We start from the raw sequence: 19,892 nt of genomic DNA, 5'->3' as shown, positions 1-19,892 counted from the left end.
GAAAACCACCTCTGGGTGCTCTGCACCCAACCAGATTCATACCCAGAGAAGGACTTGTGGGGACGCTGCAGTCACACCAGAGCAAAGCATGGGTTGGCCAGGACTGAGCTATGCTGCATCCCACTGAGCCCATCAAGCAGCAGCTTTACCAAGTCTTGCCCCTGTCCTTTTTCACCATGTCTCAGCAGCACAAGCAGTGGGTTGGGGCCCTGTGCTGGGATGGCCAAGAAGGCCCCATCCAGGCCAAGGGGGGCAGCAGGGCCACAGGGAGCGCTAAACGTGGGCAGGGCTCTGGCAACCCAGTATGGAGTCTTTTGTTTTATTTCAACATAGTAGTGCTTGGTTACAGTTTAGTGAAGAACAAATAGGTACATTCATTGGCCACAGCTTCCTGTTGCAGCCAGCTGCTGCCTGACTGCAAAGCCAAAACACTGTTAAACCATACCAAAAAAAAAAAAAGTTTAATGAAAGGCAACTATGCATTAAAAAAGTCATTGTACTTCTCAGCTATAAATTACTTCAGTAAAACACAGGACTGGCCCCAGGAGGAGCAGTCAGAGTTTTGAAATTAACGGCCATCCGTACAAATCAGTAAAACCAAACCACTTTGCCAGTCACTCATGAATACATTAGCAACGCGACTCACTGCCCTCCTAATGCCAGGAAGATCGTAGTGTTGTTGTGTGCTTCAGTGCAATATGAACAATGAGCCTGTAGCCCTTTAGTTTTTTAATTTTTTTTTTTTTGCACTACACTCCTTTCCCTCCAGGGAAAAACTTAAAGTGCTCCTAGTGCTTTGGAATTTAAGCAAGAACTGGGGCCACTAGCGTCACTTACTGTCTTTGGTGACTTACAGGAGAAGAAAGAAGGGCAATGCGCCAAGTCCAGGTCCTACATCAGCTCTGCCCTAAGTCAAGCAGTGATCAAGAGGGAGCAGCCTGGTTGGAGGCAAGGGGACAGGTCCCTCATGCCACATACAGTGGAGCAGCCAGGGGAGCCACAGCTGGTTCAAATACTAGAGCAAGAGGGAGGTGCTGGAAGTTGTCACCTCAGAGCCTTCTTCAGAAAGCAGCAGGGGCTGCCCCTTTATGTGGGCCAGCAAGAGTGAGGCAGGTCAGCAGGGAGAGGCCCACCAGCCAGCACAAACCACACAGAGAGACAGGGTGTTCTCAGTGGGACAAGTGACATCTACCTGGGTACAAGCAAAGTGGGTGATCAGTGACCATGCCCTACTAGTGAGCACAGGGCAGGTGAAAAGTGAGGGGAGGCCAGGGCTGCCGTGGTGCTTGGGGTTTCTCTCTCAGCTGCAGACACAGAGGTTGCCTTGGAGTCCCTCCAGCAGAAGACCCCAGTGCCTCAGAGCCAGCACCACTCCACACACAGCCAAGTCCTTCACCCAGCCAGTCCCTCAGCGTCAGACTAGGGTTTGAAGAGCAGGAGCAGCTCCAGGTAGGTTAAAAGCAGTCCCAGTTTGAGTTGTCACTAGAGGGCAGAGCAACTGCCTTCCCTGAGCCAGTGCCTCCATTTCGGTGTGACCAAAGCTCTTTTGCTCATCCCTACACCAGGCTGAGGGACAGGCCAGGAATAACATCAATAACATCAAGGTGAGAAGTGAGGGGAGGCAGGGGCTGCCCTGGTGCCCTCATCTCCAAGAGCCTGATGGAGCTACAGCCCAGGTCAAACTTCAGCTATTTTGGTTAGAGACAGAGAATCCTCCACCCAGCACACTCCAACCCTGTGCACACCACTAAGCGTTGCTGACACAGCTACTCCAGCAGTGGAAGGACTCAAGGCCGCATAGAGGACAGAGCAAAGAGCCCTGGGATCAGAGCTCTGCAGCATCTGCCACCTCTCTCTGCAAGCCTATAGACAGACACCTCCTGCACCTCACGGGGACCTCACCAGTTCACATTCACTTCAGGTTAAAACTCCTGGTTATCTTTGAAATGCAATTTAATACTGAGGGGGAGGAAAAGGGGAGCCCCACTGTGGGTGGAGAAGAGGGGGAGCAGAACTGCTCCCACCATCCAGGAGTTCAAGCAGCCCAGGTTTTTCCATGTGCTTTGGGCCACACACTCTTGCCAAGCCAGCTCTAAGCTTTCCCTGTGAAGGCAGCAGCCTATAAAGTTTTGTCCCCTCACTTGACAGCAGCTGCCATCCGAGCCAGCCCTCTTCCTTTCCCATAAGCTAGTGGGTTGATTAACAACATGGTGATCATAATGCCACTAGGAACACTAGACCTCATCCTCATAGGCCTCCACTAGGATGTGCTTTGAGCTCAGCTTTGAATCCACAGTCCTAGGTAGGACAGTTCAGCAATCAGGTGAAACTAGGACCAGCAGTGGGAGGCAAGACCCCACTGAGCCTGGTCACACCAGCCCTGGCCAGGTGTGAATATGGCACAGTATGCTTCAACACTCACAGCAGGAGGCTCTGCCCACAACACGCTCAGTAAACAGAGCTTCATGCTCCCAAGTGAGTCAGGATGCAGAGTACTTCACAGAACACGTCTTTGCAGGAAGACAGTGCCTCTCCCAGCTATGGATGTGCAATTAAAAGAGTAACTAGAACAGTCTCAGACCAAGCAGTCTGAGCAAGATTCGTTCCTTCCAAGTGTGCAGATAAAAGTGCAAATATGCATTTGATGTTTCTTTTCTAGTGAGGAAGCTCCGGTGCATTTAGCTGCCAACATCTTGAAGACCAGACCAAGAAAAAGCTTCCAGAAAGTTCAGCTTCACTTTGCTACATGGTACCTTAAAGTCACAGTTCTCTTGCTTACTGCATGCAGCCATAGGCTCAGTCCTGCTCACAGCTGCAGCAGGTAGTGGAATGTTTGTGTCGATGACTTAAATGCTTCAGGAAGAAGGAAAGAGAAAACCAGGTTACAATCCTATACATGAATGCCACTTCTGGGAAGAGAGGGACCTTGCAGCCTCTTCATTTCTGTGGTGCAGCATATGGGCTATGGTGATTATTCATCTCCGAACTGCCTGCAGCAACGAGCAAGGGGGCACTGTCTGCAGCAGTCCCGCTGAGCTGTGGACCCACCATGTAGCTGTCATTCCCAGCCAGGGACCCATAGCAGCCCGAGCACTGAGGGGTGGCCAAGCTGGGAGGAGAGACAGAAAAACCAGACATGGACTCTTAGAGGTGAATTATTTGGCTGTGGTAGTCTCCACTGCTAGGAAAAACTGCTGCACAGATCAGGGTATTCAAGTCTGCAGATTCAGGCTATGCTGTGCAGGTCAGGTATCGGTTGCATGAAGGCCAGTTCCAAAAGCAATACCAGCCCTACAACACTGGCTGAGAGGAACCAGAACCTCTGAACCCCTCACTATACCCCTGCAAAGGTGGAGTTCAGGGCCCTGAGCAGCAAGTGGAGGACAGGGCTGTCAGCTTTCCCCCAAGGGTTTTGCTGTGGATATCTGACCATTCTCCTCCACACCAGGTGGAGTCTTGTCCCAGCTGGCTTCCAGAGAACATGTCCCTCCCAGGACTTCACTGCCTTTTACTTCCCAGTGGAGAAACTCCTCTGGACATCCTTCAAGAGCCCTCTGCCCCCACAGCTGAGGAAGGACCCTAGCAAGACCAGCTCTCCTCTCTGTTGCTACTGCATATTTCTACTTATGAGCACCCACTGCAATATCCACCTCTCAGAGTGGTCACTTCTATTAAAGCTGGCTCCTTGTGAGCTGCAGAAGGGAACAAAAGCTCCGTTGAAAGACTTCTTGCCCTGTCCACCTCTCCGAGGCTGCCTATTATACCAAGTCTTTTTTCCCCACCAAGAGCAGAAGCCAGTGCCTCTGTTGCTTCCACACAGGGCAGCAAACAGCACAATGCTTACCCTCCTTCTCTGGCCCCAAGCCGGGACAAGTCATCATCGCTGTCGTAGCGCCTCGGATTGTCAAAGAAGTAGGCTCTGGAGCTGTAACTATGACTATTTACCATCCCCGCTGGAGTCTGTTGAAGACAAAGGAGTTATGCCAGAATAGAGATGTTTCTGACAGTCTACCTAAAGGCCAGCCCCACAGCCCATGCAGGCTAGGGCTCCTCAAACTGTAGCAGCTTGTTCAGGCTTACCAAGTTCTGACTGAGTCTCTGAGCCCGGAAGAACAGCACCACAAAAGTTGTTGGCATCAGCTCCCAGAGGAAGAGGACCACTCCAAACACCACATACTCTTCACTGCTCACTTCTGCATGCACCTGTGAATGGAAGTTAGAGGTCTCTCTAACCATAGCCATTAGCAGAGCTGCCCAGCTCCCAAAGCTGGACACAGCACACAGCTGAGAACTAGGGATACAGAAAAACTCTTATGAGGGCAGGAGTCCCTAAACCAGAATAGTGATTCTTACTTGACTGCTGCTACTGGTTTTAGTGAGAGAGTTCTCTCCAGCATGCTACAATGGCACTGCTAGCTCTCTCCCCCGACCAGTGACTCCCATGCACAAAGCCATGCCTGATTAAGCATTACTCTTCTGCTCTAGTTGACTTGTTCCTCATCTCCCCATAAGAAGAGTTGGCAGACTAAAATTGAAGAGCTCAACAGAGAATCCATCCTGAAGTAGCAGCCAGATAGAGGAAGACTGAGGTTTGCTCTGGTGAAGAGGGCAATCGGGGCTTCTGGAGGCAGAAAGCCAGCTCATCTGGGTATGCAGCTAAACAGACACCCCCAGAGCTCCATTTTCACCTACATATGCCCTCACAGGATGGAGTAACTGCCTTTCACTTTACTCTGGATAGGGGGTCACACTTACCTTGTCTGAAAGGTTGTCCCAGCCATAATTAAAAGGACCAGGAACATTGTCTGGAGATATGGCCACAGCTACCAGGTTATAGCAAGCCCTTGAGAAATATAGAAGAGCAACTACAGATCCCACAAGAATAGCCTGGCAGACAGATGTTCCCTAGAACAGGAAGGAAAAAAAAGTTTTAATACACACCTTCCTACAGAGCTGCAATTTCCTCCCTCTTCCCCTTAAAAGCACAAGGGGCTGTGCAGGCAAAAATGACCTAGAATATTTGTATGTTGCTGCTAAAATATTCAGAGCTGGTTAAGAGCTATCTTGTGCTACGAGTTCATGGCAGTAGCAGACCTCCGCAGCCAGTGTCACCTGGGAGCAGGGAAGACGTGAGGTACAGGAGTGTCACCGTCAGCTTCAAACTGGTGGTCCAGAGAGATGCTATCCCACACACTATGGTAGTCTCCAGAAGGCCAACCAACAACCATTAAGAAAATCAAGCAGCAATGCCTACCTGGTTCATTCACTCCCCAGCAGTTCAGTACCCCTGACATTCCTAGACAAACACTGCATTCAAAGCTGCCCAAATGTTTGGGGTAGGCAATTCTGAGAACAAGCAGAAAGACCCAGCACCTGAACTCCAGCACTGTTGTGGGACAAGCCAGGCTTTGCTGCACACAGAACAATGTGTAAAGGGTAGCTAGCTGTCCTGTGCCAGTGAAAGTTTTCCTCCACAGCATTTCAAACGCAGTGTTCTCAGAGGACAGCTGAAGAGCAACCTGAATGTCACAGTACCTATCTTTCCTCGACAGCTAGCCATAGGAGAGGAAGCCAATTGATCTGCAAGCATCTCAAATTTCTTTGCTAAATACATACTTGAAGTCTTTTAATAGCCTGCTGGCAGCCACCAAGTTAGTAAAGCAGGCAGGCAAACACATTGCAACAGCTGGCTCACCTTTGTATTTAAGCATTTGCTCAGGAAGCTCATCTCATTGACCTGCTTCACATCCAAGCTCTGGGTATGAGAGCTCTATTTTCCTAGGTTTAGAGCATTCACTCAAGGTAGGATCTTGGAAGAGTTGGCATGAAAGTGCTGCTAATAGACAAGTCCCTGTGACACCACTGAAGCACAAGAACACAGCCTGCTCTGGCACTGTTAAGCTGGGCCCTTGGTGTTCAGGCCAGCAGAGTAAGAGGCAAAAGGCTAGGGATGCAAGTCTTCAGCTGACAAGGACCACAGTATAGAAGCTGGCTGCTCCTACTCAAGTGAGAAACAGCTTCAACCTTCTACCTTTAGTGGTGGAAGAAGCAGCCTCATCAGGCCCCTCCAGCCTTGGTGTATTGCTTTGAGTCAGCAGGTTCACAGCTGGAGTTCAGGAGGAAGGCATTTGTGTAACCCTTCTGCTTATTCCCACCCTATTTTTGCAGCTCCACAACAGAAGTCAGGAGATGCCTCCAAGGCAGGGAAGGGATAGAGCATTTAAATGTAAAAGACCTTTACCAAACAGTCAGGCTGGGTATTCAACAGGAGAGCAAGCTTTTCTAGAGCATGTTGTACAAGAGCACAGCCCGCAGGCAGCCTCAGGCACATAAATAGAGAAAGCTGCATTCGTAAACTACTGCTGGGTGAACCTGGCAAGTGTCCAGAGCTGGATACCTGGCCCATACAAGCAGGGATATGCACAGGTTCTCAGCTTAGTCATGGCTCCTGTCTCACTTCAGGTCACCTGGCTGCAATCTGAAGACTCTGCAGGCAACTTCAGGAGAGCCATTTAGGGAGCCCATCTCAGCCACCTACTGTCTGGGCAACCACCAGTACCCTTTGCTGCTTAAGAGGCCCAGACTTCTACAGAAAGCCTCAATTCAACCCTGAGAGCACAGCTCTGGCTGCCCTTTCATGAAGAGAAAGGCAGTGGACTGCAGCTCTTTAAGCAGCCATGCAGACAGCTTGCTAAGGAGCAAGGAGATGTCTCCAGCCAATGCAAGGCAGGTGTCTGGATCCAGAATGTCTTTGCAGCAGTGTCTGCTGCAAGGGACCTTGTACCCAATTCTTCCTGAAGCAGAACACTACTATCCAATAGGCATGACAGTGCTTTAAGCCCTTATTCATTCCTGACAGAGGGCACACTGGAAAAAAGGTCTCCACAGGAGGCCACAGCCCCACCTTCTAACACGTGGAGAGAAGGGATTCAGAGCACAAGGGCTGATGAGCTGTACTACTGGGGAAAGACAGTAGCTCAGAAGCACTAGAGGCAGGCAGCTGGCTTCTCTAAGCCTGACTATGCTCAGCTGCTCAAGTTCTTCCTACAGATTTTTCCAGGATACTCCTGTCTGCCCTTCTCAACAGGTCAGGTCCCTACACCAGAATAACTGCCTTTGATAGGAGCAATATGGCTTCCCAGAGGAAAAGGGGGCACCTCAACTTCACACTTAAATGCAGCCTACTGCCACAGTAAGACTGCTGGTGGCTTACTCACTTTCCTATCTGCTTGAGAAGAGCTGTGCATGTTCAGACCCTCAACTGCCTTGGGGCAGGACCTACAGCAACTTCTCCTCCCCTTCTAAGATGCTCATCTCACCAGGACAGGGTAGCATTGCCCCTGGCTCAAGTAATCAGGCAGCTAAAGCCGGACTGCTGGGGGATCCCCTTTTCAGAGAATTGTCATACATCTGCCAGATACAACAACCTGCTGCAGACCTTCCTGGCCTTGGTGCCAATATAACTGCAGAAACTGCATCTGCCATTCTTAGAGAACCCTCTCATCCAGACAAACCCTAAATTAAGACTTCTAAACCTGAAAAGCATAAGCAGCTAGGTCTTCTGTCACACCAGCAAATCTGTGGACAGTGTATCCCTCTAAGGCATGCAGGGTACTTCATTTCTATAGCAGGAGCATGCACTTTCTGTGGGAGGGAGGAGTTTAAGAGCCACCACCTCCAAGCTGGAAGGAAAATTTAAGCAAGAGTAGCTCAGGTGTCACGAGGTCAGCATTGCTCTGAGTAAGCACAGAGAGATATAGTTCAGAATCCAGCTGATGACTGTGCAGTTCAAGTGCAGTTTACAAGGCATTTACCTACCTTAGACTCGAGGTAGACATTTGCTGAAGACATCTTCCCTAGTTTGCACATGCAGCAAGCCAGTGAGATGGCACAGAAGATGAAGAGGCTGTCGTTGACTAGGGCACGGGCAAGGACTATCCACCTCAGCTGGTTCTCTGGAACCTCACCGTGGATTAACATTGCACAAGTTAAGTTCACAACTAAGAAGAAGAGGCTGATAAATACGGAGCCCAGATACAACAGGACCCTGGAGAGATGGTGGGGGCAGAAAAAAAAAAGGCGCTTGAGTCAGACAATTCTGGACTCATTCTGCACCACCCTCCTATTTCATCAGTCAAGAGAGCCTCCCAGCATGCCAGTGTTCTACTCGCTATGAAGATCAGACATTCCAGCAAGTTTCAGTGGTTGTACTGACAGCCAGTCTGCAGAGTATTTGAGCTGCTCTCATAATGCATGAGCAATGTAAGTAGTCATGAGTTACAAGACTCATCTTCCGACAGTCAGGTTCTTATCTTGCAGATTTTAAGTGTAGCTCTAGCTCTGCATTAACTCCAGTCAATAAGCTGTGAGTCATCACAACCACTGCAATTTCTTTATTGAAAGCCACTGGAGCTCACATTTTCCATTGTGGGTTTCCCTGGAAATGGCCAGTAAACACTTAGGCTGCACAAGCACAGGTGTCACCTATTGCTCACGCCTCATCCTGCTGACCTTTCCTGGGGTGGTACAGCTCAGAGTGACCTAAAGAGTACATCTACTTTACTAGCAGCACCAGCACTTGGAGACTGATGACATGTATGGAGGCATGCAGCATATGCTTTAGCTTCTGTGGTACCCTTGAAGCTCCCAGCCCTGCTCCAAGGCACACCACTACCACTAATCCTTTGACAGAGCACAGCAAGGTGTGGCATTAGCTTTCTTCAGTCTTTGGGGACTGAGGCTCCCATTCCTGGCACTGCAGCACGAGTTCACCTTAAGCCAGCTTTAAAGGTAATATTAAGAAAGTATCACTTACTTGTACTTGTTGAAATCAGCTGCACATTTCACTTTGAATATGACCTAGGGGAAAGATTTGCACAGCATTACCCCATGTGACCTACAGTTCTCCTTTAAACTTAGTAAAGACATGTACAACAGGGGAGCCAGTACCCACTTGGACATTTTGAAGGACTCTAGATTATCTGCTAGCACCAAGTCTTGCACTGGACCCAGCTGCACAAAAGACTGGTAGTCTTTTTCTTGGAAGAGCTAAGCCCAAATGTAGGCATCCAACAGGTATAAATGTTTAAATACCCCATACATGACAAGGACTTTTAACACCACTCCTAACGACTTACAGAAAAGCAGGGAGTTCAGGACTCAGTAGTCACCAAGATAATTCAAAAATATATCTACTTTGTCCAGTGGTCTGTGCTGCATATTTTAGGACCTCAGTCATGCTTGATTCCCATGTTTGAGATAGCCTCTTCAGCTGCTGCACTTTAACAAGACAAATAGCTCATCTAAAATAGCCCTTTGGTATTGGATTATGACTTGCAGACTCTAACAAGCATTTGGAGCTCACAGCTTCTCACCCCTTAAGAGGTCTGTAGGCCAAATACACCTGAAAAAGTAACTCTTAGATAGTGGAAAGTCCTCCAGACATGGAAGTTGCACAGCACACTTGGCAGACAAGTGTTTTAGATGATAGCTATTTGCAGGTTCCCTCACTCTCCAAAGCAACACTCACTCTGTCCAAGAGTGGATCTTGGTTCTGTGAATCTTCTTGCCACACAAGGGATTAGGAGACTCAAGCTGAAAGTTGCACAAGGACCAGTGCTTCAAAGCACAGGTTCTCTGTCCTCTTTTCAGGCTGCAGGGGCCTGAACCCTTGTCTGCACCCTCAGCCATTTGTGTGTGGAAGGCTGGAAGAGACCGATCAGATCATATTCAGGCAGCCCTACAGCACTCTTCCCACTATGGCAAACTTCCATGCCCCTTTGGGCTGGAGGGGGCCTCCTGCTGAAGCACACAGGGGCAGACTTCTAGCCTAAGGAAGTATGGCCAGTTTAGGAAGGAGCAGACACTACAAAGTCACAGCTGAGATGTGAGTACCATGGTCCTACTGCAAGGGGACAGCTAACCAGTGCTCACACATGGCCAGGACGAGAAGCAGGAAAGCAGGATGTTGGCAGGGCTGCATAGAGCTTGCCTGTCACATGCTGGTAACAGCACAGCCATGGCAGAACTGGCTTTTGTCCTGTGAAAAGTGCAGATCCTCATACAGACCCCCACGAGGAAGAATCCTAGAGTTGAGGTCACATTCAGTATCAGACAAAGCCCATGGCCTGACTAGAGACTGCAGGAACTAGGGAAGAGGTAGACAGCCATTTAGCTAGATCTAGCAGCCACATACTGCGGTCAGCACAAGACCACTGTGGGATCACTGCATGTTGTAAGGGTTTAGTTTCATTGTTTCTGCAAGAAGTCCTTCCTGCTCTGGCTGTAGTGAGGGATCACTCATGTCATAAAGCACCCTTAGCCAGCCTGTTTTTCTGATGGGACTTCTTGGCTCCTGCCTTCCAGTCAGCACCAAGGTAGAAATGGCACTCTGAAGCTTTAGAAATCAGGCTTCTGCCAACAGAATTTCCAGAGACATTTAAGGATTCAAGGGTTGTCTGATCCATTGTGGTAGTTTCAAGCATTTGAAAGCCCTCCTACAGGGTATCGGACAGCTCCAGCAAGTCTGTGAAGAGCCAGTTTCACTGTCTGCATCATCTTCCCCAGTCTGAGGGCCAACCACCTCAAGAAGTGCTTCGTGGGGAATAAGACAGCACCTCAGCAGAGGGAGGTATCCAGCCCCCGCAGCTGAGGGGCTCACTACCACAGGCAATCTCTGAAGTCCTCTTCGCTGTTGCCCCACTTTACACCAGCCCAGAGAAGTACAGAAGTGTGCCGTAATTCACTGAGCCCCAAAGTTCATCTGAGTTTCAGGAAACCTGGGCTTTGAAGGACCACATAGGGACTTCAAAACAGAAAAACCCCGGACTCCTTCTCTGTCCTCAGTTTGCCTGTAGGCTATATTCAGGTACTTAGGCAGTGTAAAAACAGACATCAAGGACATCCAGCTGGAAAGCCTCATGGTTCAGCACCCATTCACACAGCACAGAAATCCATCTAAGATATCTGAACTTCTGCTCTGACTCCCAGAACAGCAACCTAACTGCAGCCTCTAAGCAGCGGTGCAGACAGTTCATGCCTTGTATTCCTGCTCATCACCCTGGTTGAGAACAGCCCCTCAACTGAGCATGGAAATGGCACTGGCTAGCAGAAGGAAGATGCTGGCTTCTGCAGCAGCCCTGTCTCCCAAGACCCTCCCCTACAGCCCTGGGGACTAAGCACACAGTCTGAGCTGTGTGAGGGTTAAAAGTGCAACAGCAACCTGAGACTCACGGTTGGACTGCTGCCATGAAAAGCAGAGGGAGACCACTGCACCAGCTTTATACTTTTATTAGCCCCCAGCTACTTAGTCCTATAACTCAAGGGAGAGAACAGGCATCTCTGTTTACATTGTTTTTAGTTCTTAAGACATGATACTCATCTGATGGTTGCTTTTTCTTCATAGGGGCTGGGTCAGTAGGTGACACCAGTAGCACTCAACACATCTTTGGGTTCTTACTCTTGAGACAATCTTGGAAGCCTTTCAGCACTGGACTGCTGCTTTCAAAACCCAAGGACAGCTATGTTGAGGGTTCTGCTGTGAAGAAGCCAGTGCAGACAGCTCAGGAGTAGTCCCATTCTTCATAAAAATAGGAAATACAGACCCCTGCCCTCATACAGGTGCATTATGCCAAGTTGCTAGTAGCAACCCTTGCAAAATGAACAGTTCCTGCAGTTTGTAGCAGAGACCAGCCCCAGAAGTCATGCAGTCACCTGCTGAAAATAAGGAACAGAGAGGTTTCTGCTAGCAGAGTGCAGCAGAGCAGAGAACATTTATTCCTAAGCCAGCCTTTTGTAACACTTAGGCAATACTCTTGTCTTTCCAGAGCCACAAATACTTTGAGAACTTCACATCAGCCACAGGCTTGATAAGAAGGCAAGGCTGGGAAGAGCTAGACCTCAGAGTCCCCCATGATGCTGGAAGTTTTTATGATGAGTGGATATATTTCACAAAACTGAATGCCTTGCTCACTTCACTGAGCCCAGAAAGTGAACTTGCTAAGGTTATGTTTTCAGAGCACTGTTTAAGAAACACTCATCCTTAGATGTACTGGAGGTGGCAGCTGCTAAGAGAAGATGACAAGTGACAGACATATCCCACAGATGGCTCTAAGGGCCGCTTTCAGTGGCTGTACAAGCCAGAACCTCAGGCCTAACACTGAGCCCTAGATAGCACTTCAACTTGGTTTTGGTACAGCCATTCACAACAGATCCAAGAGGTCCATGAGAAACAAAACTTTGACATTCTCTGCCTGATGAAATCAAAGTCTCCTTTGCTCCATAAAGAAATAATGAGTTCGGTGATACAAGAAGTTATATTACTTGATACAAGTTCGGCTCCAAATGCACAACATAACAGCGTCCTGCCTTGGCATGACCACAGCCCTCACTCAGTTGCAAGAACATCCACAGATTCTTGCCCCACACTCATTCAGCAGCAAGCATCAGAGCACAGCAACAGACTATTTTGGGACTGCATCCCATAACAAGTGTTCAAGCCCCCAGCCACAACTCAGACACAAAGCTGGGACTATGTGTAAGGATGATCCCTCACCATCCCCACTGAGTTCATCCTATTCCATCACAAACACAACAAGGGTACAACTTGCATTTACCATGATTTCCTGGGATAGCTGGTTGCTGGCATGGCCACCTATTCATTCAGGAACTGCAGGGCGCATGGGAATCATCAGCTATGGGATAGAGCAATTTTGAGTTTAAGTGACCCCTCTGAGGCAGAGTACACATGCTAGGTGCACTTCTGTATGCTAGACAAGGAAGGTGGAAGAATGCAAGAATGGGTGACTGCTTTTCCAGTGTTCCATCTGAGAAAGCAGGAAGATACAGGACAGCAAGGACAAACAGCTCCCAGGATGGATGCTCTTTCCATGCATGTCTGCTCCAGTGCAATTAGAGCAGCAAGGGATGAAAGGGGTTGATGTCATCTAATCAGATGGAGCGCTTAAGGAAACCCAGACAGGTTAAGGGTTATGACCACACCAGTCTGGCAGAGCCTCACCACTCCCGCAGAAGGCCTTACTCATTGTTGCACACAGTTGCTGACTCCCAAGTGAGACAAGGATGCCAAGTGCTCATGAAGGTCTTTGGAAGGGTCAAGATGGAGGTTGTTTTGGCTACATTTCCATGTACTGTGCTCCTGACAATGACCTGGGGCAAAGCACAAATTGGCAGACTCTTGGGAAAGGTGGCATTACTCAAGCCGATGACTAGCTGGCAGTAGAGGAGCTATTCCAGAAGCAAGGAAGACACCCTGGGTTGGATGTCTAAGCCATTGGTCTGCCAGTTTTAGGCAAGATGGGGAGCAGATCTGAGTAATTCTGACCTGATGTACTGTGAAACTCCAGATTTCCTGGAAATCTACTCTAACAGCTGAAGCAGAAAGGGAGACACTCACAAGCAAAAGGCATTCTACCTTTTCCACGTGAAAATTCCAGGCAGTGGCAAAAAAACCCTGCAACCTCCAAATAAGCATCCTACACACATTTTGTCAGGCCTCTGCATTTCCTCAGGCACCGCGAGGGCTAAGAGGGGACAGGAAGAGCATAGCCTCACCCCACAGAAAGGGGTACACCACACAGCTTCTTCAGTTTGAACTTCAACCCCAGAACACAAAATAATGCTAACTCTCCATAGGTATTTGTTGCTCTCTGGAGACCTTCCCTTATCCAGCATCATTTCATCCCCAGCTTGTACACAGCCTGAGGAGTTCTCTAAGTCAAGAAAGATTAGTTCAAATACCATAGCACAGGCCACATTTTCTTCCACTGCTTATACAGATGCCATTTATCCAGCATCTCCACAAAGGAGGCACTGTGTACAAAGACAATCAGCCAGGCCTTTAGCACAGAAGCAGCCCTATGCTTTTATCTGAGGACATCTCAGAGCAGGACACCACTCCCAGAACAGCAGAAGCCTAGTACCCTTCTAGAGGTTGCTACCAACTAGCCCTTAAGCATTGGGAATGGTCAGGCCCTCCACAGCAGGTTTTGCTTGAAGTCACACTCGTAAACACACCAGTCATCTCTAGCTCTTGAGCCACTTCAGCTAAACTATTGTGGTACCACTGTAGTTTCTCTCCTCCAGGTTGTGAGGAATCTTGTTTAATTACACCCTAAGCCCTCTTACCACAACTCCTCCTGTGCTCCAAGAGCAAGGCAACAGAACAAAGCCAAGCCAGGCACATCTCAGTTAGTTACCAGCACCCCTCTGCCTAGAATGGGCTAGTTTTATCAGTCTGTTGCACAAACAGAGGCTAAATATCACCACTCAGCATAATTTTTGTTAAAATGGAAACCAGAAAAGCACATAAGGCTTTCAGTCCATCTAGTTGCACTCCTTCTCCAAACCTCTGCAGCTGCAGGCTTCTCTACCTGCCACCACTGGGAGACCACCCAACCACACCACACAGTACTGGACACCCACTCTGCTTGTGACAGCCAAGGGCCAGATCCTCTCTGTAATTAAGCATGCGTACCCATCTTAAGTCATTTTATCCCTCCCCACTCTAGATTCTGGGCTCTTATTTACTCAGACAAGATTTCCCTTGGCTCTAGGTTTTCAAGGAGAAAGAAATAGGGTATATTTAGCCAGAGACCACTGAAAAACAGATACCATGGAAAGAAGTGAAGGCTGAGAACCTATCTGAATTTACTTTGCCATTCTTTGAAGAAGCCTTTTAACAAGCATGCAAAGAGGTAAATCTGTTGTCAAGTCCAGTGACTTTGAGGAAAACCAAAATCCAGCCACTTCGTGGTACCAGAACCTGGGATCCCTCCCTCAGCTTCTTCCAAGGGACAAACACCTGCTGGTTGGTAGGTCAGGCTGCCTTTAACAGCCAAGATGGATTATGCACACTATGCACCATTTGTTATTTTGCTGCCACTTGATCAGCAGCGTATCTAGCACCAAAGGTTTTGCAACAGGCAGTTTACCCCAGCTTCCAGGTGTGTGTGTCAGAGGGGAAAAAACAAAAACAGCCCAACAACCCAACCACTTCAAGTCACACATTATCATGTGAATGTTGATGTCCTCAGGAAAATGAAATCATAACTCCCATCAGTGACACACTGGAGCGATGGAGTGATTTCAGTGAGTGCTAGCGATTCCTTTGTGAGGCTGGCAAACAGCTGAGAGCTGCAGAGCAAAGAATCTGAACAACAACAACAAAGCTGGAAGGAAAGTACAGCCAATTTATGAAACAAGGCACCAAACTGGAAGACAGGCAAGCAAAGGGCTGCTCACGAGAAACTGGAGCAGAAACAAAATATTCAGAGGAGGAAGGGGAGGGGAGAGCTAAGGCTTTAAAAAGATAAAGACAAGTGAAAGGACTAGAGAACAGAGAATAAAAGAAATTAAAATCAGAAAAGCAAGTGATGGGAAATCCAGAAACAGGAATACAGCTCAGCAACAATAACAAGCAGGTCTGCACCGTCCCAGTAGCAATAACTGCACTAGGAAGGGGCCCACCTCTCCAGCCCCAGGCTGTTGTCTGGGGAGGCAGAGGGATCTCAGGGTTTTTGTCTGACAACAAGCTGCAGAGCAACAAGCTCAGTTCACAGCGGAGCGGAGAGATGAAGAAAAGGAGGGAGCGCAGCAACAATAGCAGAAGAGGCTCTAGCTGGTGACGTAATGGTTGGCATCACTCCAGGCCAGAGCAGCCCCTGCTGCCGCCACTTTCTGGTCCTCTTTAGAGAAGGGGAATCAATTAAAAGAAGATGCAAAACAATCCCTCAAGAGACCCCCATGGCGCTGCCACCCGTTGTAAGGGTGCAAAGGGGAAAGCCCCACCCGGGAGCAGAGCGCATCTCTGCACCCCCCAACCCCAGAGTGAGAGCACATACCTGCCCCCTCCATGCCACCCCACAGGGCCTGCATTCAAAGCACAACCCTGCACCCCACACCACCCTGACGCCAGGATTCAGGGCACACTTTTCGCTCACCCCCCCATCCCACCCCACCCCCAAGCCTGAATTCAGGACATAATCTTTGTGCCTCCCCCCAAGCCTGGATCCAGGGCACAACCCTGCATCTCCCCATCCTGCCCTAAAGCTTACATTGAGGGCAGACCTCTCCCACTTAGCCTGGTCAGGGCACACCTCCAACCCTCCCCCCCCCCCCAACCCACCCTTCGGCTTCAGGGCACATTTCTGTGCACCTCCAAGTTTACGGGGGTGGCTGAAGAGGGGGATTTAGCCCCAGCGTCCTGCAGGGTGGGGGTTCGGTGTGTCTCTGCCCCCCACCACGGGAAAAACTTACCTCAGCGAAATAGAGGTTGAGGAGGCAGAGGCTGGAGAAGAGCAGGCAGCCGGGCAGGCAGTAAAGAAGCCAGTGGGCGAAAGGCTGCTGGAGGCGGAGGGCCTGCAGGGAGTTCTGCAGGTAGAATGAGAAGAGGGTGGTCCTGAGGGCTGCCCAGAGCAGGCAGAGGAAGAGGCAGAGCGTGTGGTAGCTCAGCCGCCGCTCCCGGTAGTAGAGGAGCAGCCAGAGCTGCAGGTAGGCGAAGAGGAAGAGGGCGGCGTAGAGCGCCGTGTGGAGCACGGTCAGCCCCAGCTCCACGGCGTAGGGCACGGCAGCCCCCTCAGCCAGGGCCGCCCCCTCGGCGAGGGCCGCCGCCGCCGTCGCGCTCATGGGGCAGCGGGAGGCAGAGGAGAGGCAACGGCCCGCCAACGGTCGCCGCGCGCGCCCGCCCCGCCCCTCAGCCCCGGCTGGACACCCCCATGCAACAAAGGGGAGCGCGCCCCCCCCCCCCCCCGCCCCCAACCCCAACTCCTCCTCCGCTCTCGCTCGCCCGCCCGCCCGCCCTCCCGGCTGCGCCGCGCGCCCGCCCGCCGCCAAACAACTCTCAGCCGGGGACAATCAGCTGAGCCCGATTATTTGAGGCGCTCGCTCCTGACAGCGCGCGCTCCCCATTGGCTGCCCGCCGGCCCGCCCCCGCCGCGCCCATCCGCAGCGCTGAGTGGTTGCCGCAGCCCGTCCGTCATTCGCGGCCTCCCCCGCGCCTCGCCTCTTCTTTCTTTGGGTTGCCGCCGCCGCCCGCCTCCCCTTTGCGCGCTCTCCCGCCCCCCCCCCCCCGCCCCGCCTACCCCGGAGCGGCGGGCGGAGGCGCAGTCTGGCGGTCCTCCTGCCCTCCCGGCGGAGGGGGGTGCGTTGCTGCAGCAGCGCTGGGGGGGGGGAAGCTCCGTGGTGCCCGGAGGAAGCGGAGAGGTTTCCCAGAGGGGGTCCCTGGAGCTGCTGGGGGAGTCAGGACATCCCCGCCGCGGTGAGTGCAGGCTGGGCCTCTGGGGATGCGGGGGATGTGCGAGTGTAGCCCAGAGACCGCCTTTTCCTGCGGGCAGCCATCCCTGTGGCTGTAGGAGGTCGGAGGTCATAGCAGCAAGGCGGGCAGGTTGGAGACCCCCGCTATAAGACATCTGGGCCCAGGTCTCGGACATCCCACCACCGGACTGACACACACACATCGGCTTCATTTTTGGCATCCCAGATTCTCCAGCCAAACAACCAGGCCACACCCAGAGGGCTCTGAGACCTCGATGCGGGATGCTCTGCTAGCAGCCATGGTGGAGGGACGAGGACGTCAGCCCAAGTGCTCAGGACACCCAGGTAGGTGACATCCCTAATCCATCTTGGAGAGAGATCAGCAGTGTCCACCCAGTGCCACCTGCTTTCCAGGGACATTGTGGGGCTAGTCCCTTATCCCCAGGGACGTGCTAGACTAGGGCAGTGGCAGTGGGTGATGCTGTGGGCTGTCTGCTGCACATGGGCATCAACACACTTGTCTCCTGGTCCGGGCAGAGAAGGGCTGCAGCATGTCCCTCCTGCAGCATGTCCCTCCTGCAGCCTTGGCTAGGAGGTGAGGCACAGCAGGGCTTCCGGATGCTGGGAAGTGGACCTGGAAGTGAAAATGAAAGTGAAACTCCCCAGGAAGTGGCAGGAGATGGGGCAGTGTGAGAGCATCACTGCCAAAAAACCCAGACAGCAAGGTCTAGGCAAGAGGCTGGGACACGCTTTGATGTCAGTGTGTTTCCCACCTCTGCTGGTCCTTAAGAAGCATTTCTGTGCTGCAAGATGCTGCTCCCACAGCTCGCCACAGCCATCCTTGTAGCTGTCCTTGTCCCCTGGCTGCAGGCCTGTATGTTGGATTTGCACTGAAAAATCTGGCACCTCTGTGCAGTGGGTCAGAGGCTGGAGTGGGGCTGTGGCGCAGAGAAGAGCTCCGTTATCATCTGACATGCTGTGCCAGATGTGCCTCCAGTGTCAGAGCTGCCCTGGAGCAGATTTGCACTGCAGGCTGATTACACAGCAATCAGCAATGTACTTAAAATGCTGCTGGTTGGAAAGTGTGCCTGCCTGGGCACAAAAGCCTAGCAGTGCTCCGGCTTGAAACAGTGTTTCTGGTTATATGCAGGGTAAATGTCTTTGCCACACTAGTTTTTGGCTGGAAGCAGTGCATGCACCTGCTGTGGGTCCTGGCATTGCAGCCTGGTTGGGAGGCATGTCAGGGTGTCCTGTGCAGGTGGAAACATCTTCCTGCAGCTGCAGGGTCATGGCCACCACAGGACATGATGCAGGGATATGGCTGTAGGGGCCTCGCAGTTGCAGGTTGCAACCCCTGGCTTCTCCGCAGGCTGCTGGGTAGAAGGGGTGGATGGGAAGGGCCAGCAGGTATTTCATATTTCAATCTCATGATTGTAGGCCCATCCTGAAGCAGCAGAGAACCATCTTGGTGCTGTTCCAGCTCCAAACACTGGGTAACTGCAGCTTTTTTTGACCTTATTCGAGTCAACTGGGTCAAAGAACTTGCTTGGGAAAATTGGAAAGGAGCTGGATTGAGTTCTGTTCCAGCAAAACTGGGTAGTGATAATGAGCCTGGCTTGTCTGCTGATTAAGAAAAGGCTGGGTTTGGCCACTTTTCCAAAGATGAGCAGGGAAAGGGAGCGTATAGTGAAAAATACACAAGCTAATGCAATATGTGGTAAGGAAGTGAGGCTGTTCCTGGGCAGCCATAGTATTTGCCAAACTAACACATACGCTCACACAGGAAGAAAAAAAAAAGACTTAAATATTGCTTGACTTATGCAATATTTCCACAGTTGTCAGCAGAATATGTCAACAGTTGTTAGGCATGGGACGTGGGGCTGGTCTTCTACAAGTGACAATTTCATGTAGTGGGTTTACACTGGAGAGCCGCCGTCATCCACATATGCTTCAGTGGGATCCCAAGGATGCTTTGTGTGTCCCTGAAGAGCCAATTTATCATCTACTTCAGGAGAAGAGATCTGCAGAAAATACAGCTGTTGGGACAGCTTCCATCTTCGGACAAGCTGGCTGCAAGCAATTTGGGCATGTTTGGGAAAGACTTGCTGGCCAGATGGTGACAAGCAGTTGGTGAGATTCATGTGGATCTGAGAGTGGAGGGCTGGAACAGAGAGCTTTTCAGGGAGTTTATCTGGATCTCCTAAAGGAAACCTGTGTGCAGGGTCCAAAGTGCAAGAAGTTCTGTCAGTGTTGTTTTTTTCTTGCGCTTTTCAGCAGCAATAGGAAGTATATTTGTCCTGGGGCATGCAGCCGTGCTGATGAGTGTGCATCAGCCAGTGTAGCCTGCTGTAGCTAAGGGCTTGCATCAGCCCCAAGTCGATTTGGGGTCTGTTATGTTTCCTCTCTGCCAGCAAGTCTGGGAGGGCAGCACACTGGTTAACTGCTGCTGGAAGGGCATGAAAAACATATGAGCACATTGACAAAAAACTGTCCTGCTGCAACAAAAGGCCTGATCTGTGTCAGTCATCACAGAAGAGGTAGAAGTGACTCCATTTAGGAACATTCTAAATGCTCCTGCTTTAGGAGCTTCTACCTAGGGAGTTAAAACTTGACAACTTAGG

At 50.7% G+C, this 19,892-nt stretch overlaps 2 protein-coding genes across 8 annotated transcripts in view; one reads left to right on the top strand and one right to left on the bottom strand.

Annotated features, from left to right (window-relative positions):
• Positions 1 to 1,723: 1,723 nt before the first annotated feature.
• Positions 1,724 to 16,749, bottom strand: GPR137C (G protein-coupled receptor 137C). Of its 4 annotated transcripts, none has more exons than XM_061462540.1 (7): positions 16,276 to 16,748; positions 8,816 to 8,859; positions 7,819 to 8,047; positions 4,756 to 4,905; positions 4,081 to 4,203; positions 3,845 to 3,960; positions 1,724 to 2,990 (listed from the first exon to the last, which is right to left on the bottom strand). In XM_061462540.1, the coding sequence occupies exons 1-7, from the start codon at positions 16,642 to 16,644 to the stop codon at positions 2,972 to 2,974; spliced, it is 1,050 nt and encodes a 349-aa protein (XP_061318524.1). In that variant the 5' UTR covers positions 16,645 to 16,748; the 3' UTR covers positions 1,724 to 2,971. The 4 variants fall into 4 exon arrangements, with proteins under 4 accessions (XP_061318524.1, XP_061318521.1, XP_061318523.1 ...); XM_061462537.1 differs by having other exon boundaries at positions 1,724 to 3,109; positions 16,276 to 16,745; XM_061462538.1 differs by lacking the exon at positions 1,724 to 2,990 and adding an exon at positions 3,116 to 3,692 and having other exon boundaries at positions 16,276 to 16,749.
• A 444-nt stretch (positions 16,750 to 17,193) lies between these two features.
• The window catches only part of TXNDC16 (thioredoxin domain containing 16), a 328,598-nt gene continuing 325,899 nt past the window's right edge, over positions 17,194 to 19,892 (top strand). For 3 of the 4 annotated variants that reach the window (XM_061462505.1, XM_061462506.1, XM_061462502.1), the window contains exon 1: positions 17,495 to 17,616. The gene's annotated coding sequence lies outside the window, so the exon portion shown is untranslated. Of the gene's footprint in view, positions 17,276 to 17,494; positions 17,617 to 19,892 lie in introns of those variants that run through there. The other variant, XM_061462504.1, reaches the window with a different exon arrangement.

This window comes from Pezoporus flaviventris, unplaced genomic scaffold (genome assembly GCF_033815535.1).
Source record: "Pezoporus flaviventris isolate CSIRO_AGI_PZ_B2104156 unplaced genomic scaffold, CSIRO_AGI_Pfla_v1 ptg000035l, whole genome shotgun sequence".
NCBI lineage: Eukaryota > Metazoa > Chordata > Aves > Psittaciformes > Psittacidae > Pezoporus > Pezoporus flaviventris.
Note: the sequence above shows the minus strand (reverse complement) of the source record. Positions and strands in the feature narration are given on the sequence as shown.